Raw genomic sequence first — 25,920 nt, 5'->3', positions numbered from 1 at the left:
CTTTTAATTTCAAAAGTGCAAAATCATATGCACAAATTAACATTGCGTATTTATTTCCTACAAAAGAGAGTTTTATTTAAGAACAGATGTTTGGACTTAATCCAAGCTAATGCACACGGCAAAAGCTTAAGCACAAAGCAGCATGACAACACTTGCTAATAAATCTTTCCATTGTACTCTAAATTTCAGTATGATCAAGACAAAGGCAATGTATTCAAAGCTATACTATAGATGACATTATTTCACCACTTTCAATATTCTTGTCTTAACTAAATGATTAGTTAAATTCAGCATTGTCTCATTATACTGCACCTTCTGTTAATGTGTAGGGAAATTTGCCTATACTTGCAGTCAAAGGAGAATATCTTCATTTTGTCTGTTCTTATTTTGTACTGTGTACTACCGCGCTAGTCCAAAATTGGCATTTTCGGCAAGCAGCACTCTACAATGTACATGTAATTTTAGTTATGAGTATAAATGAATAAATGCTAAATGGCCTGACCTCAGTTCTGCAGTACAATCACTATATTTACATACAACATACCTTCCAAGATTTTGGAAATAGAAAGAGGGACAATTTGACCACACCCATTTTGGCCATACATCCTAATTACCGTGTTCATGTTACAAAATTTGGCAGGTTATGAAAGTTTAAACACATTTCTGTTTTTTATGTGTTATTACAACTTTGCTTAATAATGGTGAATTGCCCTTTAAGCTGCAATAGAGCTGCTTGTTACAATTTCTAATTTGCTTATCTTAAATTGTAACAAAAGTATCTAAGTGTACCTGCCACATATTCTGGGCGCTCTGCCAAAAGCCAATTAAGTTAGACATGTTGTATCTTTTTCTGGCTGTTCAGTGCAGGAGATCAAAGAGAAAGTCAAGGCATTTCAGTATCAATCTGTGACTACGAGTTGAGCTGTCAAAATCGGGACAGTCCCACGAAAAACCAGACAGTTGGGAGGTATGACAGAGTGTGCTCCAAACCAGTTCTGTGCACATAAGTGTGGCTGGTTTCATATTCTATAAGTTACCCAAGCATTCCACTATATAGTTTTAAGAGAAAACTAGAATCTAACCTTTCACACATTGAAGGGAAATCGATCTATGCTGAATTTTACACAAGCAACATGACCATAAAAAGACAATGTGTGTGGCGGTAATTTTTTTTAAGATACAGTAGAACCCCCATTTTACGTTTTTTCAGGGGACCAGAAAAAAATGGTGGAAAATTCAGGAAAATGTAAAATCAGGGAAATGTATTATTTATAATATATAGGTGGGACCACAAAACACCAATTGTAAAATGAGGGAAAACTTAAAATCAGGGGATGTAAAATTGAGGTTTCACCGTATATAAAATAATAAGAGGTAAAGAACACTCTTTATCAAAGGACGAGACCTTGACAAACTGCCTGTGAACTCATTTAAAAAGTATGGACATTTAAAATTATTAAAGCACAATTTTCTTTCCAACCCTCTCTCCTCACATTTGCAAATCATAACTTAACATCAAATAAAGTTTAGAGGAAGGTAAAATGTTGCTGTGATGGGCTGCAACACTAAATGCAGTTGACGTGTAATGATGTGAAAAATAAGCTATTCTTTTGCTAGGAATAAATATCAAGAATAAATGTATGCCATCCTGGCTTTCTTCATTAATTGCACTGCTAACTGAAAGAAAAAGAGACTAGTTTCCAAATAAAATGGTAAAATTAAAATGATCTTTTCACCTCTCTTCCATGAAAAGCACAACATAGCACTACAAGACTATGCATATTTCAATGTACTGATTATGTTTGGTTTCTAAGTTATAGCATACATTACCCAGGGGAAATAACTAAATTAAGGAATCTGACGCTTATAAGCATTTGCCGCACTGTATGCAATTATCTGCTTCGGCAAAGTATTCTCAAAGGTCTAAAAAATACACAAGCACATTTCAAATTCCATCATTTAAAATGTTCTGTTCAATAAAATACAGATATTCTGCATTCTGTCCAAGAGGACACACACAAAAAAGTACAAAAAACAAGGGGCATTTAATAAAAGTCTTAACCCCATATGTAATAAAAGTAACTAAGTTTGCCCTGGTACAGTAATGCATAACAATCAATAAGCTGTTTGCTATAAAGCTTGCACCAGGTTTAGTAGCTTTTAGGAATTTATGTAATAGCCGTTATAAACAAAATGAATATTCACAAACGTACATCTCATTTTGAAGTGTAATAACATGCAGTTTACTACACTACAAATTCTAATTCTAAGCCCCATCTGAATGAGGCATATGTGTTTTATTTATGCTTAATGCATTTACACTTGTATAAAATGCATAACAAAATGTACTAACCATTTCAGTTGGCAGTTAAGGCACTGGGGGTCATTTATAAACACAGGGCAAATTTGTCCATGAGCAGTAACCCATAGCAATCAGTGATCTGGCTTTTTTCCACCAGATGCAGGTTAAACTTTTGTTGGTTTTGATTGGTTTTGATTGGTTGCTGACAGGTGCAAATTTGCCTAGTGTTTACCAATGAGCCCCACTATGTGCACTCAAACTTTTATTAACTACGTGCAAGGAAAACATTTGTCCATGAAAAAACTTAAAACATTGTTTATATTTTTTTCATTAAAGACATTTATTACATTCTCCCCAACAGTATTCTTCTCAGCAGGTACAGGTATGGGATCCGTTATCCACAAACCTATTATACAGAAGGCTCAGAATTATGGGAAAGCCTTCTACTGGATTTTAAAATTTAAAAATTATTTCCTTTTTTTTGTACAGGGATGGGACCTGTTATCCAGAATGATCGGGACCTGGGGATTTCTGGATAGGGGATCTTTCTACAACTTGGATTTCCATACCTTAAGTTTATTAAAAAATAATTTAAACGTTCATTAAACTTATATCTTAGCTGGGATCTAGTACAAGTTACTGTTTTATTATTACAGAGAAAAAGAAAATCTTTTTAAAAATGTGAATTATTTGATTAAAATAATTCTGAGATTTATGGATAACGGGTTTCCGGATAACGGGTTTCCGGATAACGGATCCTATACCTGTAATAATAAAGTAGTACTTTCTACATGATCATAGCTAAGATATACTTAATCAGTCTATTGTTTTTTTAATGATTACTGTATATACTCGAGTATAAGCCGACCCGAGTATAAGCCGAGGTAGCTAATTTTACCTACGAAAACTGGGAAAACTTATTTACTCAAGTATAAGCGTGAACATAACTACAGCCCTGTCTCCCAGCAGCGCACATTCCGCCAAAACGACCCCCCCAGCAATCAACCAGACTTCTTTGCAAAGTTGATGGTGACAGAGAATTGCCAAACGGATTACTGTGTGCATTGTCCCACTGTCCCACTACCATGTGCAGATGGCGCTGTGTAATATTGCCATCACTGTTAATCTTTCGTATAACCAACAGAGGGCGCTGTGTGATATTGCCATCACTGTTAATCCTTCATATAACTAACAGAGGGCGCTGTGTGATATTGCAGTCACTGTTATTCTTTCATATAACCAGAGGGCGCTGTGATATTGCAGTCACTGTTAATCTTTCATATAACCAACAGATAGCGCTGTGTGATATTGCAGTCACTGTTATTCTTTCATATAACCAACAGACGGCACACTGTTAATCTTTCATATAACCAACAGATAGCGCTGTGTGATATTGCAGTCACTGTTATTCTTTCATATAACCAACAGAGGGCGCTGTCTGATATTGCAGTCTCTCCCCAATCGAACTGTTGGTATAGGAATGATTAAAAGTGACTGCAATCTCAGCTACTGTCCACTGACTCGAGTAGCCAAGGTAGACTTTTTCAGCACATTTTAGATGCTGAAAAACTCAGCTTATACTCGAGTATATATGAGTATATGATTTTCTAGTAGACTTAAGATATGAATATCCATATTACGGAAGGAACTATTATCTGGAAAACCCAAGGTCCATTAACATTGGCCTTGTAGACTAAATGAGAGGTTAAGGAGCTCTTAGAGCAAAATAAATCACAATGTTTCTTATTAAATATGCCAAATTGCTTGGTTTATTCATAGACCCTGCCATTGAAAATGTACAATATCTATTATCATGCAAGATATGTATTTATCATTTTGAAGGCCAAGTAACGTCAACCCCAAATATATTAATAATAAACACAACAAAAGCAAGATTTGGGGGTTTTATACTAAAATGTGTTTGTAATCAACCATTTTGAAAGGTTACATACATTCATTACATGTTTCCAGTGCAATTCTTCAAAGCCCATTAGGGGTAATTTATAAACAGTGGTTGCCATGGGTTACTGCCCAGGTGCAAATTTGCCCAATCAAATATGTGCTTTCAGTGCTCAAACTGCAGCTGGCTAAAAAAACAAATCACTGTTTGGCTGCTATGGTATACTGCCCAGGTGCAAATTTGCCCACTTTTATAAATGAACCCTTTTGACTCTTACCTGCTTTTCAGCTTGCCCATATTCAGGTCCTTGGTTTGGTAAGAAATATAAACTGTGCCCATTGTTTTTAGCAAGTTCTCTCAAGGCCATTGCTGTTCTCACAGTAGAATTTCTGGCATGAACAAAGACCATCACCTGCAAATGGATATAAAAGAAAGGAAAAAAAGGTTAAAGAAAATGAATGTCTTTTTGGTACATTAAGAAACAAGTACACAGTCGCATAAGGCTTTTAAAACATACAATTAAATAAAATATGTAATAAGGCAAGGTGTTTTCAAGTGACAGACAAAGCTAACATCAAAAGATCTTTCTAAAACGATGTCTCAGAATCAGCACATATTCTTAATACTCATTCATTATTTAGTGGAAACCATGATTATTCAGAATCCATTCTACCAAGGCAACACGTTTGATTGGTTTGTGTTTATAAGACTTTATGCACAAACACACTTTCAACTATCAGATGAATTCAGACGGTTACAAATAGCACATCAAGTTAACTTTTTAAAAAGAAACAAAGCAACCTTAAGGCCCACAACACGAAAGGTTTTTATCATATGCAGTTACTGAATGCAACATTTCTGAATCTCTTAAACAGAGTAGCAGACATATTGAAAATGTAAAGGATATGTAAGGATATTTTAATATCTATGAAACTCTTATAAAGTCTGTGGAGCAGCAACTTTTATTGAACTACATTTCCATGTATGCCACCAAAGCCAAGATCTGTCAGAGTACTGGGGGTTTTGGATCGACCACTCATACAGGCAAACAGGTTAGTATGATTATTCAGTGAGCAGCACTTCTCCTTTGCAGATTAGATCCTGAATTTTGTTTCAGCCTGGGAACTATCAACAATGAGTGTTATCCCATGTCTTGTTTTTTTTCCCGAGCATTCTGGTTTCCTCCCATACATCAAACATCAGAGATTCGTTGATTAAAGTCGTTCTGACTTTAGTGTGTGCGGGAATATGATCTTAATATGTTACGTTTTACTGAAACAGAAACTAAATCAATACAGGTATGGGACTTGCTATTTGGAATGCTGGGACCTGAGGTTTCTGGATAAGGAATCTTTCCGTAATTTGGATAACTATACCTTAATCCTACTTAAAGAAAAATTATACCCCCCAAACTCTATAAAAATTATATGGCATAAAACAGCTCATGTGTAAAACCCTGCTTCATATAAATAAACCATTTTCATAATAATATAATTTTCTAGTAGTATGTGCCATTGGGTAATCATAAATAGAAAATTGCCATTTTAAAAAAATAAGGGCTGCCCCATGGGATTGTATGATTCACTGTACTCACAAACAAACCAAACAAAACAGGTCACATGAGCCAATTAACAGACAGAGTTGTGTCTTTTGCTTCAACACTTCTTCCTGTTACAGTTAGAGTTGTAGTATTTCTGGTCAGGTGATCTCTGAGGCAACACACAGACCATCACAAAATGGTGGCTCAAGGCAAGAAATGTAAAAGTGCAAGATTTACTTAAATATATATTCCAAGTTGATAAGATTCTTTAATATGCACTTAATATGATATAAACTATCTGTTGCTTAAGTGTTCATTTTGGGGGTATAGTTTTCCTTTAAAAATATTTAATCATTAAGGGGGTTATTTACTAAACTCCGAATTTATCTTGTTCCGGCCCGATGTTGCAAAAAGCCAGAATCTGTAAATCCTCCATCTCAGACCTGCAGAGGTTGTGTATGAGTCAATGGAAGATGTCCCTATCCTATTTGGATGTTTCTGTGTTCTGTGCTGGACTTAGCCAGAAAATCCAACCATTTTGGGCTTTTCCAAATTGAATGATTCAGGTTTTCGCTCGATTTTATCAGGGTTTTTACCCTAACCAATTAAATCAAGTTTTTTTTCTATAATAAATGGGTATGGGAGTTTGGTTATGTTTTATTTTTTTTAAATTGGATTTTAGTAAAGAACCTCCTAAATAAACTAAACAGAATTGTTTTGCCACCTATCAATTACAAGATACTATTTTTATTTTATTGGTATTTTTTCCACAAGATACTATTATTACAGAGAAAAAATAAATATTTGAACATTTTAATTATTTGCTTAAATTCTACAGTATGGGAGACGGCCTTCTTATAATTGGGATCTTGCTGGATAATGGGTTTCATAATAAGGAATTCCATACCTGTACTAGCAGTAAAAAATGTAAACGAACGTTATGACTGAAAGGTTCATGTTCATCAAACTAGGGCTCTAAAAAAAGAAGTTGTCTAGATGTTAGCCAAGATAGAGCTTTAAAACAGAATTTATTTCAAAGACAAGATGTACTATGCAAGGCTGTTTATCCTGCATAGAATGTGATGTTTAGGGCTCTTACTCACTGGCGTTCTGACCTGCGCTCCCCAGCGTTCCGTTTTTTGGCGTTCAGCTGCAGGGGAGCGCAGGAATAGACGCATGTCATTATTTCAAATGGGGCTGTACTCACTCAGGCGCGTGTAGGCGCCGAACGCAGGTTCAGACGCAACATGCTGCATTTTTCCTGCGTTCGGCGCCTACACGCGCCTGAGTGAGTACAGCCCCATTTGAAATAATGACATGCGTCTATTCCTGTGCTCCCCTGCGGCTGAACGCCAAAAAACGGAACGCAGGTCAGAACGCTAGTGAGTAAGAGCCCTAAAGTTGTTTTTTTCTCTTCCCTCCCCCCCAGCATTCTGTCTTCAACAGCTGCACTGAACTTACTATTAAATCATTAACAATTGTCAAAGTCCTTATAATTAAAGGGTAGTTATCATAAACAAAGTAACATTTTCATATGTGTCTTAAACAAGCAATCTTGGAAACTTAAGAAAACCGAGTTGGATCAGTGATATACATCAAATGACATTAGACATTAGTACCTTTGATGAATGGTGTCTATATGTGCAAAAACCATATTTGGGCAACTGCAGGTGTGGGTGTAAATGTAAATTAGCTCTCATGTATACACAGCTAACAAATATAACACTGCATTGTCTACTGCTACAGATGTTCCAATAAACTAAAAAAAAATACTGATGGAAAAAATCAATATAGGTTTGAGAGTTGAGTGTGTTTGTTAATGATATAAATAATGATGTAAATAATGGATTAATTTGCACTGCAATTTATTTTAATGAGATTGAAAGGAGAAAAACTACTTGTGAATTGCTTCAAGTTATTTTAAGAAGTTTAGCATTCTCAGTGAGCACTTTTAGACATACTATAATTTCATTAAACAATATATTACGAAAAAGTTATTTTTTAATGAAAGCCATTTTGTTTTGTTTTTTAACAGCAGTCATTCATACATGTATGTTTATAGGCTCTGAAAAATGTCAAAATATGATGACAAAAATATAGTGGATAATGTACACACTACTGTAATTTATAAATAAATTTTAAGTAACCAAGGAGTTGTGACATCACCACAAGCCAAGTGCTTTTATACATGTCATGTAACTCCAAGATGACTTACATCTTTATAAATTGCAGTAGTGTTTACATTATTCATAATAAGCTACAGTTAAATGTATATAGGTTAGTCAAGAGCTTTCTAACCTATATACAAATGGTACAAATGTGGCATAGGGTATGATTTTCCAGCGTTTTTTTTTAAACAAAATAATAATTGCTTAGGCTTTTACACAAGTGACAGGCAGTGTGCAACGGGAGAAAGTTCTACAAAAGATCAGTTAATGGCATGTTTTTAATGACGTAGGCAGGGGCGGATTAAAGCCTAGGCTACCCTAAGCTATAGCCTAGGGGCCCAATGTTAGCCTGCGCCTGAAACAGTCTGTCTGTGATTTTTGCTGTCAGCCTGCACTGCAGCAAGTGCAGCCAGAGAAAATGTGCAGCCTCCAGACAGTGTAATAATTTTTGTAGCCTGCAGACAGCGAAATAATATCTGCAGACAGTGAAATAATTTTGTAGCCTGCAGACAGTGAAATAATTTCTGCAGACAGTGAAATATTTTCTGCAGACAGTGAAATATTTTCTGCAGACAGTGAAATAATTTTTGTAGCCTGCAGACAGTGAAATAATTTCTGCAGACAGTGAAATCATTTTTGTAGCCTGCAACAGCTGTAGAGCCAGCCTGCGCCTGAAACAGTCTGTCTGTGATTTTGCTGTCAGCCTGCACTGCAGCAAGTGCAGCCAGAGAAAATGTGCAGCCTGCAGACAGTGAAATATTTTCTGCAGACAGTGAAATATTTTCTTTAAACAGTGAAATAATTTCTACAGACAGTGAAATAATTTCTACAGACAGTGAAATAATTTTTGTAGCCTGCAGGCAGTGAAATATTTTCTGCAGACGGTGAAATAATTTTTGTAGCCTGCAGACAGTGAAATAATTTCTGCAGACAGTGAAATAATTTTTGTAGCTTGCAACAGCTGTAGAGCCAGCCTGCGCCTGGAACAGTGTCTGTGATTTTTGCTGTCAGCCTGCACTGCAGCAAGTACAGCCAGAGAAAATGTGCAGCCTCCAGACAGTGTAATAATTTTTGTAGCCTGCAGACAGTGAAATAATTTCTGCAGACAGTAGAATAATTTTTGCAGCCTGCAGACAGTAGAATAATTTTTGCAGCCTGCAGACAGTTTAATAATTTCTGCAGACAGTGAAATATTTTCTGCAGACAGTGAAATAATTTTTATAGCCTGCAGACAGTGAAATATTTTCTGCAGATGGTGAAATAATTTTTGAAGACAGTGAAAATACGCTAGCATCATGTGCCATTGCCTAAGTTTTAAACCACTAGCGTATTTACAACGGTCGGCTTCTGTTTAAAAAAACCTGGCATGTACTGCACCGAAATAAAGCCCTACCCTAGAAGGGGGCCCTGTGGAAAGTGTAGCCTAGGGGCCTCATGTGTCCTTAATGCGCCACTGGATGTAGGAATGCTCTGTTTATAAGGATAAAATGTAGTTTAGTCCCATAGAAAAATAACCAAGCTTTAGACTATATAGTGAATATGGTAACCCCTCTTAAAAAATATAAGGATATTATAAGTTACAGAGGAGTTCCAGGACCATATAAAAGCACAAGGCCGACAACAGAGTGTTTTTATGCATGGAACTCTGTCATGGAACTCTGTATTATACAGCATATTCATGGCTCTTGTGTATAATAATAGTATAAGTGATACATTACATTATTTTTTTGGTTTACAATTTTAAACTGCTATTCTGTTATACTTATTAGTAAAACATCAGATGACTTATTTATTTTCAAAGCAATGCAACATCACGATACCTTTCTTTTCTCAGTTACTGTTTTTTTCTTAACAGTAAACAAAATGTCTGCCAAAATTATGTTAGAAAATTAATAATGTTCACAGATAAAAATAGTCTAATTTGTCTATATCTTGGAAACAAAAGGAAAAAAAATATATAAAAGTGCATAGAAGAGCACTCTTTGCCATTTCCAGTTGTTTTCAAGGTTTACATATCCTTTAAATACAGGCTTATATCATGTATACAGACAATCACACACATTTTACCCACAAGTAGTTGCAAGCAAACCAATAGCTTAATATATTAATATTGTTAATCTTTAATGGACAAAAAAACTTTTTACAGACTTTAGTTATGACATTCCCAAGACGTCTTTAAGTGAAACACACATTTCAGAAATACACGATTTCTTGTTTTACACTATTACACCTAAGTAGTCAAAGCCATATCACTCTACCATGAACCATAAAGAACATCACTTTAACAAATATATGCACTAGAGCATAGCTTCCTCAGTCGTACAGAGGCATCCAATAAAGCATAACGCTCTTACAAATTGAACTGTGCGCACCAATGTTGCCTTAACAAACTGATGTTAATTTCCCTCCATAACCCCCTTGTATTGAATCTAACAGAGCAAACCATGAATCAGTGTTCCTTTCAGGTCCATTACCTAAAAATAGAATTAAAATTAAATTTGTCCTTTAGAGGAAAACCTGTTTAGCACACTGAGCATTATCATGATGAAGTGTACACACAGGAATACTCTCTCTTGCTGCTGATTTTTTTAATAAAAGTCGTTAATGGAAAAAATATTCGCAATGCGAAAAGTTATGCCTCCGTGTCAATTTAATATAGCTTTTGCGAACCCGGAAACTGTTTAGCGACCACTTCCGACAGTGGAAGAAGGTTTGCAAATTTTTTAGTTTGAGCCAGTGCGCAGTGAATGTAATACAACTTCTTAATGAAAAAGTTTTTATGTTTGCTCCATTATGATTATGACACCTTCAATCACTTCTTAAAAGTGGGCAATGCGCAATTAAAATTCGTAATGTAATAGCAGTTTAAGGAAGAGTATTACATTGCGAAATTAGATTTTTTATTTTTATTTGTGCTAATTGTTTTGCTCTTTGCGACTTTTATTACATTCCCCCATATATTTCTATATACATTTGAAATGCTTGCTTTCCTATTGCTGCATTTCCCCTGCCCCTTAATCATTGTGTACTGTAGCTTACAATCCTGTCTTTTTTTTGCAGTATGGAAAGGTTTCAGGTAGTGCCCTTTTTTCTTCTTTTTCTAGCCCTGGCTATATTTATATGTATGTCTGTACAGATATCTTATAAAATAAGTTATAACTATCTAGATGTATACTAACATTGCCATATTAAACCATAACCACCTCTAGGTGGCAGAATTATATTAGACAAGCTTTGTCTGAAAATTCGGGGGCACTACTTGAAGCATGGCACCCCCAGCCATTTACAGTCTTTAGCGGTATCGTTCGACCTTTAGATGTAACACATAATTTTGATTAAAAAAAAAGGGATCAAACCTGCAATATTACCTTACCTATTATTTTCTCAGACATGTGAACAAATTGAATAAACTAAACAACTACTGCACGTATTTATAAAAGTCAGCAGATTGAAAATGGGAGGAAGGGCATGTAGGTATTATTCACACACTCCAGCTACAGAGTGCTAGTAGGAGCAGGGTGCAAAAGGAATTCTGCACTTATTGCCCACTGACAGGTCATAAGGACAGGACTGCCATTGGACTTCCAGCATAAAAGTTCGCCACCTTAAATCATATTTTGAATCCAGTGCAAGGCGCCAAAAGAACAAATGTCCTGGAGCAAGTGCAGTTTTGCACCCCTTAGTGCCCTAGCGCTCACATTCTGGGAATCCATAAATGAGAGTCTATGTTTTAGTGCTGTGAAAATAGATAGACTAATCAGTTTACAAATGGCAAAAGAAGCTAAAAGAATCAGGATCTCATTCACTTCCTGTTACCTAATAATATCCTATACATGCCAATGGGAGCCATAAGCTACAGTAAAAAACGAGTCGCGAACTGCAATCAAATGAGACAAAACAGACAAATTATACAGCAAACACATACAAGCAGTCATTATTCAATTCTGTTCGAAGCCTAGGTACTCCAGGAGAGAGATTTTCTGGGCTATATTTTCTTAGCTTTAACCTGATACCCTACATGAGACGTGCACCATATTTTCTGCTGACACATTACTCTGGATAGTTAAAGTAAGTTATAGCAAGCCATCAGCTTTAATAAAATAGAAAAGGTTACAGGGCAGCAATGGAAGGGCGAGTTGCTTCCATTTACAGACAGTGCTGTAAATTAACTAAAATCTCGGAAAGACTCAATGAGGATATGAAGTGAAAATACACAAGATAAATATCTGTTCCACAGCAACTCATATCTTTGGAGATACACATCAATAATATTGCAGACATCCATCTCCTATATACTGATCTCAATATACTACAATCATGTTTTAATCTCTGATAGTGCCTGTTGAGGTGCATGACTGAGCAGCACAGGAAAAAAAAAGCTGCCTCTTATTGTTCATGCTTGAAAAGCCTGAACTGAACCAGCTAAGGGCATACTCTGTAAACATGTGATGAGTTTTACCTAGAATTACCTTAGCAATCAATACGTGTGCATTATCCCAATGAACACACTTCACACTTAACAGAACGGCTATTCATCATGTGGTGTGTCCATCAGGATAAAATACATTGCCAGCTCTTGCACACAAAGACACGCACTAGCTTATTTATCACACATATTTGCACACAGAAAGTCAGTAAGCTCTAATGAAATTTGAAATGATAATATGCTGGACATGAGAGAGACAGAAAAATAATTTTTAAGCATGTCTCTTACTGTAAGCATGCATTCTTTTTCTTTTGATATTAGATTTATACAAAATTTGGCATTTTCTGAATAAAAGTAACCCAAGTCTTGTGTACATAGAAAACAACTGTTTTGTGGGTCAAATTGGACTGGCCCCTGGCCAATAATCTAATCACATGGTGGGTCTGTGCAGACATGTCAGGTTAAGGATGGATCCATGACAGATGCAATCTTCATTATACAGGATTCAGCAAGCCTTATAATACTTAGAAAGAAAAAAATTCTGTTTATGCAGATTCCCACGGGAGCCCCTGACTTGGATGGATTCTATTCTCAAGCTAGCTTGGTCATTATCACCTTGATCTTGAGGAAGAATCATCTCAATGGTTATTTGAGCATTTCTTTGTTTTTCTGTGCTGCAAAGAGATATCTCTACTCTCTCGCAATGGTAACGCCCTTTTATGCCCATAAATTCTTAAGTCATAGGTTCCCAAGTGAACGTACACACGAGTTCAAGCAGTGTGTCGACAGCGCGTCAGTGCTAGTTACTAGGGCAAATGCTTAGCAACCAAGTACATAATACCAGGATACGAGGGACACAAGCCAGAATAATTTATGCACAGGGTACAAAAAGGTTTCAAAGGAGAAACAAACCCGTAACATAAAAAAACCTTACCCCCCCTACCCTTTGTAGACCCCCTCCCCCCTCCCTAGGCGGTACCTGGGGCAAATGCCCCTAACTTTTTACTTACCCTTCGGTGCAGATTCTGTCCCCGGCAGTTCACGGCAGCCATCTTCTTTTCTTCATTAAACTTCAGACGCAGACCTTCATTTTCAACGTATGTGCAGTTGGAGTAATTTTCCGGTCCCGAACAACTGCGCATGCGCCGAAAGTCACGATAATTTTCGGAAGGTCTGCTTTAACGAATAAAAGAACATGGCTGCTGTGAACTTCGGGGGACAGAATCTGCACCGAGGGGTAAGTAAAAAGTTAGGGGCATTTGCCCCTGGTACCACCCAGGCTGGGGGGGAGGAGGGATCTACACAGGGTAGGGGGTTAGGGATATTTTATGTTACGGGTTTGTTTCTCCTTTAAGCACCGAAAATACATTGTATGCATCAAAAGAAGCAATGCAAGCAAAGACCCATGATCAGAACGAAAAAAGGAACCCGGAGACAGAAACAAGAGGAGGAGATCGAAATAAGAAAAGAAGGAAGTAAAATCAAACAGGAAACAAAAAAGAAAATGAACAGACAGCACATTACATATCAGAGTGCAACAAACAGTACTTATAGGGGGAGCCTACGTAATGTTATGAGAGAGGAATTCTCAACCCATCAGTCAGTCACATGTTGCAAATGCTTGCGTAGATCTGATGAGCTGTTGACACACTGTTTGAACTTACAGTATGTGTGTACTTCACTAATGCGCACTGAACGACTCCGAATTAGAACTTAGTCTACACCAGTGATCCCCAACCAGTAGCTCATGACCAACATGTTGCTCCCCAACCCCTTGGATGTTGCTCCCAGTGGCCTCAAAGCCGGAGCTGATTTTTGATTTCCAGGCTTGGAGGCAAGTTTTGGTTGTATAAAAACCAGCTGTACTGCCAAACAGAACCTCAAGTAGGCTGGCAGTCCACATAGGGGCTACCGATAGCCAATCACAGCCCTTATTTGGCAGTGCACCCCCAGGAACTTATGCTTGTGTTGCTCCCCAATTATTTTTACATCTGAATGTTGCTCATGGGTGAAAAAGGTTGGGGACCCCTGGTCTACACTATGTCTGATTTCTGTGCACTCCTGTATGAGCCACCATTAATGTGATGATTATACTTTAATATCTACTTCTATTTTACCATACCGATTGGACCTATTGTGATTTTGCTTGCCTGATATGTGTTAGTAATTTGTTTAGTTCAGGAACATGTTGATTATTTCCAACGCATCAACTTATGCTTTACGTGCGATGAGCAGTCTATTCCCACGGTGTATTATATTTATCTGTATGTGATCTGAACCTTTTTGTAACATTATATTAAGTTACTTTATACCGATGGGATTGACGCATTGTATTTTGGTTACTTTTTAGGTTACTTTTTATACATTATCTATCTCCACCATTTTTACCTTTATATTTTGTATTTCTTGTATATTTTTTTTTTTTCTATTTTCTCTTTTAATGCCTTACTGTTTTGTTTTTTTGGGGGGTTGGTTAGTCTTTCACCTGACACCAGAGACGTGTCATGACATCATGGATGACCTTTCCCGCCACTAAGGGGTTTATTAGGCTATGGGACCTATTATCCAGAATGCTCGGGACCTGGGGCTTTCCAGATAACAGGTCTTTCCATATTTTGGATCTTCACACCTTAAGACTACTAGAAAATCATGTAAACATAAATAAACCAAATACGCTGGTTTTGCTTCCAATAAGGATTAATTATATTTTAGTGTTAATATTTTGGACCTGCACACTCCCCTTGATAAAGGCTTTAACACCGAAACGTTGGGGTGATTCTCATTCTCTGACAAGGGTGTCTGTTCTCATGTAGTGCTTGACTATCATGTTACAGATTGGTGGTATGTAATTACATAATTTTAAAAACAAAATGTTATATTTTTGACTTACCTTTCTTGTAGAGAAAAAATGTTTCTGTATGCATTGATAATGTATTATATATAAAGAATTCCTTTTTATAAGTACCACTGTGTCATTACTATTATTATTTATGGAGTGTGCAGGTCCAAAATATTAACAGTATAGTGTTTGTGACCATTTTATGGGATAGTTGGGGACGTGTTATATGCACCTCCTGATTCTTCTCACCTTTATTTGATTTGTGTGCCCTCCATTCATTTGTATTTTTAATTATATTAAGTTTGGATTAAGTATAATGTACTGTTTTATTATTACAGAGAAAAAGGAAATAATGCGGATTATTTGATTATAATGGAGTCTATAGGAGACGGCCTTCCCATAATTCTGAACTTTCTCGATACTTGGTTTCTGGATAATGGGTTTCCGGATAATGGATCCCATACCTGTATGTATAGCGAAGTTGCAGCAGTTATGTGCAAAAGGTGTGTATTTGGACGCTGTAGGGAAAATCAAACCTCTGTGGCATTTACACAAGTACTGATACATATAAGCCATCTATTATTATTATTATCCATCTTTGTAAGTTACACAGGAGGAGGCGGCTCACTGGGAAGTAGAATGATAAAGCTGCACATGCATTTGGTAATTCAAAGTGAAGCCTACAAATGAGACGTCTCATTAGCTGGAGCAGATGGATAAAAATTAAAGGCTGAATCGCCAACTTTTAATTTCCCAGTAGCCAGGAAGAGCTTGGAGTCTTGCAGAGTACGACTGTTGAAAAACCAACATGAAAAGATTTTCTCCATCTGTCATAACACATGCCGGAGTGAAATACAACTACCTCCCACTGTCCTTTCTTCTGTAAATGGCAAGGATATGCGGAACGTGGTTTAAACACATGAATATACAAATGAACTCATATATTATCATTTTATCTAGTAGAACATTAAGACAGTTGCCATTTACGCATGCAAAATTAAGATACTATGTTAAGGATCTGAAAAATCAAACAATCACTTTGGTCTCCCAGGTATAAATGTGGCAGAAGCACAGAATAATTCTGATTTCTAAATATTCCGTATCTCTACTCAATGTTCCTCTGGGGCAGATTGGCTAGAAGGCTTTCATTGTCCTAAGAACCGCAAATCCCTTTCCCTTGCAAATCTAGTTCAATGTTTCCATTAAAATCATTTATTGTGCAAAGTAAATACTGAGAGGACTAACATTTAAAAAGAGGAACTAAAGCTTCAATAAATCTCACATTCTACTTTCTTCTACGACCATACAGAATTGCTGACCGATTTCCCAAGTACTTCAGTCAAATGCAGTTAGGTCCTCAACAACCCTAACTAAAGCAAGTACCCTCCCCTTTCTTTGTGGATCTTACTTTTTTGTATTCCCTTTAGCCCTACTGCCAATATGTGCTCAGTACAGTGAGTTTTAACTCAGGGTCGATGTTATCAAAATCATAAAATAACAGTAAAAGAAAAAAAAGGTACATTTTTTTACACCATACCCTATGCACTAATAGAGCTGGCTTAGTTAGCCCTACTTCTGCAGTAAGGATATTGCATGATTCAGAGCACTGGTTTGATAATGCTTTAAAGATTTTACTTATGGGCTGGTTTGCATTCATTGTTGGCAAACACAGTATAACTTACAAATATTGTGGTGTCTGAGCACAACAGCATAACAAAATTATTGTAGTACTGTATAACAAAGAATCACCAGAAATTCCCCCTTCTATAGCATATCATTTGTATTCAGCCCAAGCGTTATATGGTAGTTTAAAAGAAAAACACTATATTTGCATTTATGCGGTTACCCTTTATTTAAGATGTGTTATTTATTCCTTATAGATGGTGGTGGGTGTCTAAATACTTTCTGGTGGTAACTAAAGTCCTACTATACACCTGTAAGTTTGTCTTAACAGATATCATAGGAAGCAGTGCACTGTAAAATATACAGAATAATAATGTTGGCAGCCCTGTGTTTATTCTGAGCATTCTGAGCCACTACAGCTAAAAACTGAAGAAAAAAAAGAAAAAAAAAAAAGATGGGCTATTCAGAGAGTGATAATTTTAATGTGGTTTAGGCTACTAATGCAGCCCAATGACAAGGTACAGCTACAAATAAATGAATTCTTTATTTCAGAGCTTTGAGGGTGATAAATATTAGATATGAAAAGATATATAAAGTACCGTATATACTCGAGTATAAGCCGACCCGAGTATAAGCCGAGGTACCTAATTTTACCTACGAAAACTGGGAAAACTTATTGACTCTAGTATAAGCCTAGACACAACTACAGCCCTGTCTCCCAGCAGCGCACATTCTGCCAAAGCAACCCCCCCAGAGATCAACCGGTCTTCTTTGCAAAGTTGATGGTGACAGAGAATTGCCAAACGGATTACTGTGTGCATTGTCCCACTGTCCCACTACCATGTGCAGAGGGTGCTGTTTGATATTGCCATCACTGTTAATCTTTCGTATAACCAACAGAGGGCGCTGTGTGATATTGCAGTCACTGTTAAACCTTCATATAACCAACAGAGGGCGCTGTGTGATATTGCAGTCACTGTAAATCTTTCCTATAACCAACAGAGGGCGCACTGTATTTCTTTGATATAACCAACAGAGGGTGCTGTGTGATATTGCAGTCACTGTTATTCTTTCATATAACCAAGAGAGGGTGCTGTGTGATATTGCCATCACTGTTAATCTTTCGTATAACCAACAGAGGGCGCTGTGTGATATTGCAGTCACTGTTATTCTTTCATATAACCAACAGAGGGCGCTGTGTGATATTGCAGTCACTGTAAATCTTTCATATAACCAACAGAGGGCGCTGTGTGATATTGCAGTCACGGTTATTCTTCCATATAACAACAGATGGCGCTGTGTGATATTGCAGTCACTGTTAATCTTTCATATAACCAACAGAGGGCGCACTGTTATTCTTTCATATAACCAACAGAGGGTGCTGTGTGATATTGCAGTCACTGTTATTCTTTCATATAACCAACAGAGGGCGCTGTGTGATATTGCAGTGACTGTAAATCTTTCATATAACCAACAGAGGGCGCTGTGTGATATTGCAGTCACGGTTATTCTTCCATATAACAACAGATGGCGCTGTGTGATATTGCAGTCACTGTTAATCTTTCATATAACCAACAGAGGGCATTGTGGGATATTGCAGTCTCTCCCCAAGTGTACTGTTGGTATAGGAATGATTAAAAGTGACTGCAATCTCAGTTACTCGGGTCAGGTACTGCTGACCCGAGTATAAGCCGAGGTAGACTTTTTCAGCACATTTTGGATGCTGAAAAACTCGGGTTATACTCGGGTATATACGGTAATGTAATAAATTGAGATCACTGTCCAACTATCTGATTTGTCATCAGACAAGTAAAAACTGACTTTTACGATTTAATCTGTATTCTAATACTGCTATAAACTTGGAATTATAATGTACAACTGCCTCAGCAAAAAAAGGTTATGATCAATTACTTCTTTTGGGATTGCCTTTTCATTTTTAACCCATCAAAAATGTAAAGACAAACCAGTACTTTTTTCCCCTATTAGCTTGCCATCCCCTATAGGTCTCACAATTGAATTGGCATCCTCAAACAGACAATCAATAAGAAGAGTGAGAGTTGTATACATACTGCCTGAAGATTCTGAAGTATTAAAACAGGCTGGATGGTGAAAAATTATATAGATGGATATAGACATTACCAAGTATGAATCAAACAAATAATGAAATTACAATGAAAAGAAGAAAAAAATTGTCTTATTAAACTGCACATAGCATTTCATTATTAGTGAAAAAGGACTACGTACTATACAGTTTAACATTTAAAAGGGGAGACATTAGCAGGCTGCAAGAGCAAACATTTGGAGATCTACTGCACGTATCTTCCTGGTTTATGTTACTGAACCTGCCTCAGAATCTAAGGGCCAAATGCATTGCAAGGGTCACAAGGGAACAAGCAATGGTGTTGATATTTTTTGTTCAATTACAATCAGGAGCACTGAAGTATATGGAACTAAATGAAGCTGTTCAAAAGTTAACAGCAACCCATTACTCTCTACCAGTCTTGTATAAAAGCAAGAAGATCAAGAAACATCACTGGCCCAGCATTACAGCCATTAACCTTTTGTAACGGGCTCAAGAATAACACATTATTTCTAGTTCATTGAACACATGCATTCGCCTGACAGTAACTTTAAAAAATTATATATAGTAAAATATGCGGCATCAAAGACTCTTCCCTATGAATTTCTAAGATACTATATATTGTTTGTCTGTAGATATGCAATAGTAAATAGGATAATTATTCAGAAAGCAGTTTGCAGTTCCTATCTAGTTTCAACACAACAGTGCACAACACTTTTTGCACAGGGAAAAGCAGACTAGCAGACTATAGAACTTCAAAGGGCCACTTAGTATTGTTTAATTTCACTGAAATGCCTTCCCGACAGCTAGTATCTAAATCACCAGCGGGATGGCACTTGGTCGCTTAGTTTTTCTAAAGTTGCCCAATGAGAAAACTTCGGGCGACTTCAGAAAAACTGAGCGATTCGAGTGCCATCCCGCCAGCGATTCACATTCTAGCTGGTGGGAAAGCATTTCAGGGAGATTAGTCGCCAGAAGAAGAGGCAATTAGTTGCTGGGCGACTAATCTCCCCAAGTAGCCACGTGTGCCACCACCCTTACACAGGCATATATATATATACACAGGTATGGGACCTGTTATCCAGAATGCTTAAAAACCTGGAGTCTCCATAATTTGGATCACCATACTGTCACAGAAAAGCTTGGGGGTTTTTTTTCAGTTAGCGCTGCTCCAGCAGAATTCTACACTATATTCCATTTTTCAAAAAGGGAAACAGATTTTTCATTTTGAAATCTGACATGGGGCTAGACCGTTTCCCAGGTGCCCCCAGTTATGTGATTTGTGCTCTGATAAACTTCAGTCACTTGTTACTGCTGCACTGCAAGTTGTTGTGATATCAGCCTCCTCCCTCTCCCTTCAGCAGCCTAACAAAAGAATCAAATAACAGCTCCCTGACACATGATAAAAGCTCAGAGGTAGATATGAAAATAGCACTCAATTGTAAAAATCCAAGTCCCAGTGCTACTCCTCCACTTACATTGAGTAGAAGAAACAATATTTATCTGAAAGCAGTTAAATTGTGAGGTGTTAACCCTTTCTGCAAGCACAGAATCAGGCACAGTGACCTGAGATGGTTGCCAACATAACAATATTGCAACTTGAAAAAAATATACTTGTTGGTTCAGGAATAAAAATTTATATGGTTGAGTGAATTACTCATGTAGTGTAAACAGTAATTTAGAAATAAAAACTACACCATTAAAACCATGGCAGAATCTACTAAAACATCAATTAGAAATTAAATAAATATAGTAGGATTGTTTTGTCTCCAATAAAGGTTATTTATATCTACGTTGGGATCAAGTACAAGGTACTCTTATTATTACAGAGAAAAAGGAAATAATTATAAAAAAATTTAATTATTTGAGTAAAATGGAGTCTATGGGAGATGTCCTTCCTGTAAATTCAGACATTTTTGTATAATGGGTTTACTAATAATGAATCTTATACCTGTAGTAAAATACAGTTACATCTTTTAGAACAAGACAGGTACATCTCTATGTGTGACTAAAACGTAAGAGTAAAAATGTTAGTATATCCTTACATAGTAAACAAACTCAAATATCGCTTTCAAAATTTGAAGTCATATTAATAGGTGAGAATTATATTAGAAATGCAACAGTTACATTAAAACAGTTCATTAACAACAATTATTTACTGTAAATTCAGCTATAATTTGCAGCGGTCTGGAAAGAAGTCTCTAACTTGCCTGAATGCTGTTTCTTAGTAGTGATTATAGAGATGTTGATGTACACCTTCTACATACTTTAACATGTACTATATGTCAAATATTCCCGTAGTATATAAAAAGCAGGATTAGTGTTACCGCTGTCAATGCCACCAGGCAGTACATAAACAAAAAACTAAGATGAACCAAATCGCAGGGGTATAATTATCTTACCAGAATATATTTTAGTATCACACAGTTCATTAGCTACACATTTATAGAAAGGCTTCTAACTTTGGAAAAGAACATTTTCGATAAATGATAATATTAAAAAAAACACACAGAAACACAATTTATTCTTTTAGCAACCAAATAAGAAATGAAAGACTACAGGGTACTACAGCATCTTCTTCCAAACACAAGCCCAGCCCCATGAAGGCATGAAATGCATAAGGCTGTATTTTTTGATATCCAATTTTTTTGCCCTAAATAATACTTTTATTTTTTACTGCACTTTTTTTCAACTAACATGGTCCAGTTTATGCCAGCCAACAGTTGTATTTTTGTGACGGTTACTAAAGTATTTTCACTGGCAAGTAATAAAGAGATTTTAAGGGTTACATTAAAAAATAGAGAAAGTAGTAAAGAGAATTTAAAAGAGAAAGAAAGCTACAGAGGCATTTTATTGCCAATAGATTAACACTGTTTTTTTAGGATAGAAGCAGCCGTATTAACTTGCTGTGATATTACATCCTGCCTGAGTCTCTCCCTGCTCACTCATTGCTCTGAACTCAGATTACAGCAGGGAGGGGAGGAGGGAGGGGCAGAGGAGCGAACTGAGCATGCTCAAGCCCTAACCCTGAAGGTTTAAGCTGAAAACAGGAAGTCTGATACAGAAGCCCATGAGTACACAATAGAAGGAAAGTAATGTGGTGTTTCTTTTGAAACTCAGAGCAGCATTACTTTGAGGGTTTACTGGTGTATATATAAATATAGACCTTTCTGATAAAACTTACTTCGTTTTAGCCTTTCCTTCTCTTTTAAGGGTTACAGAAAAAAAGAGATATTTAAGGCTCTTTATCAATTAAACAAAACAAATCTAGGGAATATAAGAACATACCAACAAACTGTAGTTGTATCCTGTATAAAACCAATTCAGATTGTTTCTAGGAAATACTGTCTGGATGCATAAGCTAAATTGGCACTTTTGAAATCCATTTTATTAAGTCTTTTTGCTGGAACTGTGACAGCAGAGTTTTATTATCCTGACCTTGTCCCCCATATTCTGTTTCAAGCAGTTATTGGTCATTCTGTTCATTTTTAAACTGTGAGCAAGATATTTACTGCTAGCCACCATACTATACAAGTTTAATGTGGGATTAATCACTTAATTGGATTGCACTGTTTCTTACAAAGAATACGTTACACAAGCTAAGAAGCCATTATTAAAGGGATCCTGTCATCAGAAAACACATTTTTTTCAAAACACATCAGTTAATAGTGCTACTCCAGCAGACTTCTGCACTGAAATCCATTTCTCAAAAGAGCAAACAGATTTTTTTATATTCAATTTTGAAATCTGACATGGGGCTAGACATTTTGTCAATTTCCCAGCTGCCCCTGGTCATGTGACTTGTGCCTGCACTTTAGGAGAGAAATGCTTTCTGGCAGGCTGCTGTTTTTCCTTCTCAATGTAACTGAATGTGTCTCAGTGGGACATGGGTTTTTACTATTGAGTGTTGTTCTTAGATCTAACAGGCAGCTGTTATCTTGTGTTAGGGAGCTGCTATCTGGTTACCTTCCCATTGTTCTTTTGTTTAGCTGCTGGGGGGGGTGATATCACTCCAACTTGCAGTACAGCAGTAAAGAGTGATTGAAGTTTATCAGAGCACAAGTCACATGACTTGGGGAAGCTGGGAAACTGACAATATGTTTAGCCCCATGTCAGATTTCAAAATTGAATATAAAAAAATCTGTTTGCTCTTTTGAGAAATGGATTTCAGTGCAGAATTCTGCTGGAGCAGCACTATTAACTGATTCATTTTAAAAAAAATTTTTTCCCATAACAGTATCCCTTTAAGATGTTGGTCAAAAGATAATGCATAAGTAAAGAAACCAAATAACTGTAGGGATTGACAGGAAGCCCTTAACTGCATCCAAGGCACCATTCCAAACACTCATAATTTCAGCTACAAACACCACCAAATAAGGTTACATGTTTAATTTCTTTTTCCCCAACAAACCAGGGTCAGCTGGTACGAAATGATCTGCCACAGCAATATATATCTGAGTATTCCAGCTATTTATAAAATGTATAAACATTTTAAAATTATAACATAATAAAATGTCTAATTACGTTTTCATTGTATTTTGTTGTCTTGGTCATTCCTACTGTGCTTAATTAAAAAACTGAAATCATTGCTGAATGAGCCATCCCTCTTGTCCATCTTTCATTTCCTTTAGAACATCATTCATAACTAAAATCAATCTCTAACAAGACTTACCTGTCTACCAGCTTTAATTTCCTTCAAAACTTTTTCATAACAAACCTCTTCCATGTCATGGAGTTGTTGAGTCTGCATAATAAAAGAGATTTGTTATTTAGTTTAAAAGATACACGATTAAACATAAGGTTGAGGTCATGTCAGAATAACATAATTATGTGAAACATTAAGACTGACAGAATATAAAAAGCAGATATGTTATTCCAAATTTGACATCTTCAGGAAATACAGAAGACCATACCAACATGGTAGAGTTTTCAAATAAGCTTTACATAATCGATTACAGAATTACTATAATATAATCTTCCTGGGCAAGGATCTTGTACAATTCTTTTACAGCTGCTGATATTTTAGCTTACCTTTCAACTAAAAACAGGAAGAAAAATATGTAGATATTTTAAAATTAGCCTAACATTTTCACCATTATAATCAGCATTGCACAGTATCTAAAGAACAATAGGTGCCCAATCCTATTTATTATAGTAAATTCAGTAAATCAGTACAGGAAGCCATCAGAATACCATTTAAAGCTATTATTTGTTCAGAATCTTTCAGTCAGTGCTAGATCTATGTGATGGAAATATTCTTAGAGTGGCCTTCAGTTTTGTTACATGTTGTAAAGGCTGAATTGATGGTCTTGTGTTTTTTTTTGTTTTTTTTTCAATCTCACTATTTAATGTAATGAGTTAAAGGATAACTAAACTCTTATAATTATTATGGCTAAAAATGCCATATTGCACCAGCCTAAAGTTTCAGCTCCTCAATAGCAGCAATGATTCAAGACTTCAAACTTGTCACAGGGGGTCACCATCTTGGAAAGTGTCTGTGACACTCACATGCTCAGTGGGCTCTGAGCAGCTGTTGAGAAGCTAAGCTTAGGGGTTGTTGCAAATCAAGCAGTAAATTAGCTGATATAAGCTGATGCTACAAGGCTGATTATTAAATTATGATGCTAGTTGTACTGGTTTCTGTGCTGCCATGTAAAAATGATCTGTATTAAATACTAATCAGCCTTATATTGTGACATTTATATTATATAGCAGCACAGAGCATGTGCAGTGAATCCAAAGAGAAGAAAATGTGGAGCTCCTGGGGCATCTTTAGGGGCACAGATCTTTACTTCTAAAGGGATGTGGTTGCCTTGGGCTGGTACAGAAGCCTAAAATATAATGTACATTTCTTGCCTATTTCTTTAGTTAAGCTTTAGTTCTCCTTTAATGTATGTAGTTTACTAAATAAAAGCACTCACAAACTTTATAAATCAAATATATGGCAAGTTCTAATACCCACAAACATTCAGAAACACTATATAATACACAGGTCATATCAACAGAGTAAAAAAAATGAACAGGATTCAGAGGCACATACAGTATTAGTCACAGATTTAGGAGACTGAAATGACCCCTTTAAAGTTTTTAACGCCAGACCCATAACATATTCCAACATTATTAATGTTAATAATTGAGCAAAACATAGCCCATAACTGAAAAACAAAAGCAGTGTGATGGCATCAGGACTTATATCTTTTAAATTCAGGCATATGTCTTATCTAAACCCTCTCAAATCCAGTTTCACATATTCTGTAACATGTAACAAATAAAAATTAATTTAAGCACAATATTGTATCTAAAAGCATTTTCAACTAAACTAATTAACGTTACCAAAATAATATAATTCTGATAATAATTAATATGTTGTACTACAAGTTATTCAACAAGAACAATTTCTAACAGTATAATGTTGCAAATAACTAAAACATGTATTGCTGATAAAACATGTTTAACAGATAAGCATCAATAATTGCTTTTATTCCAACCAAGTTCCCACAACAATAAAATATTTAGAATTATGCTACTTCATATTTGGTTTGGTAGACTAAATGGTCACTAACGTTTTCAGAGAGGTCAGCTTTGGCTAGAACGTTTTCTAATAATTATAAAATATTATGTATTTCAAAAGCAAAAGTACTACTTGTTTACATTAAATTATACATATTGTTGATCCTTCAGAATTACTTAAGCAAGTATTACATTTGTAATATACAATGTGCAAAATAAAAAAAACAAAACATCAAAGATTTCCAATGAATAATAATAATAATGGTATTATATCAGACAACACTCAACTTCATGGTCAAACTCGGTTGTTAAAGCAAGGTCAAATTTCACAGATACAATTAAGGAACAACCATGTCTTTATCAAGCTCATTTTAATTGAAATGTACAGCTAAAGTACAATCTGTAAGGATAATTAAAGAGTAGCAATGGCAGTTTTTATAGGCAGATACTTGACACAATTAATGAAGGTTAAAATATGCACATTGCAATAAGTGCCATATGGCAAACTATCCTTTTGTGAATAAACTTGAAA

At 36.1% G+C, this 25,920-nt stretch overlaps 1 protein-coding gene across 2 annotated transcripts in view; it reads right to left on the bottom strand.

Annotated features, from left to right (window-relative positions):
• ascc3.L (activating signal cointegrator 1 complex subunit 3 L homeolog) overlaps window positions 1–25,920 on the bottom strand; it is a 327,995-nt gene that overhangs the window by 166,589 nt on the left and 135,486 nt on the right. For both annotated transcript variants that reach the window (XM_041563009.1, XM_018263366.2), the window contains exons 13-14: window positions 23,551–23,622; window positions 4,480–4,614 (exon numbers count right to left, since the gene is read on the bottom strand). In XM_041563009.1, the coding sequence (XP_041418943.1) occupies window positions 4,480–4,614; window positions 23,551–23,622 (207 nt within the window). The remainder of the gene's footprint in view (window positions 1–4,479; window positions 4,615–23,550; window positions 23,623–25,920) is intronic.

The sequence above is a fragment of the Xenopus laevis genome, chromosome 5L (assembly GCF_017654675.1).
Source record: "Xenopus laevis strain J_2021 chromosome 5L, Xenopus_laevis_v10.1, whole genome shotgun sequence".
NCBI lineage: Eukaryota > Metazoa > Chordata > Amphibia > Anura > Pipidae > Xenopus > Xenopus laevis.
Note: the sequence above shows the minus strand (reverse complement) of the source record. Positions and strands in the feature narration are given on the sequence as shown.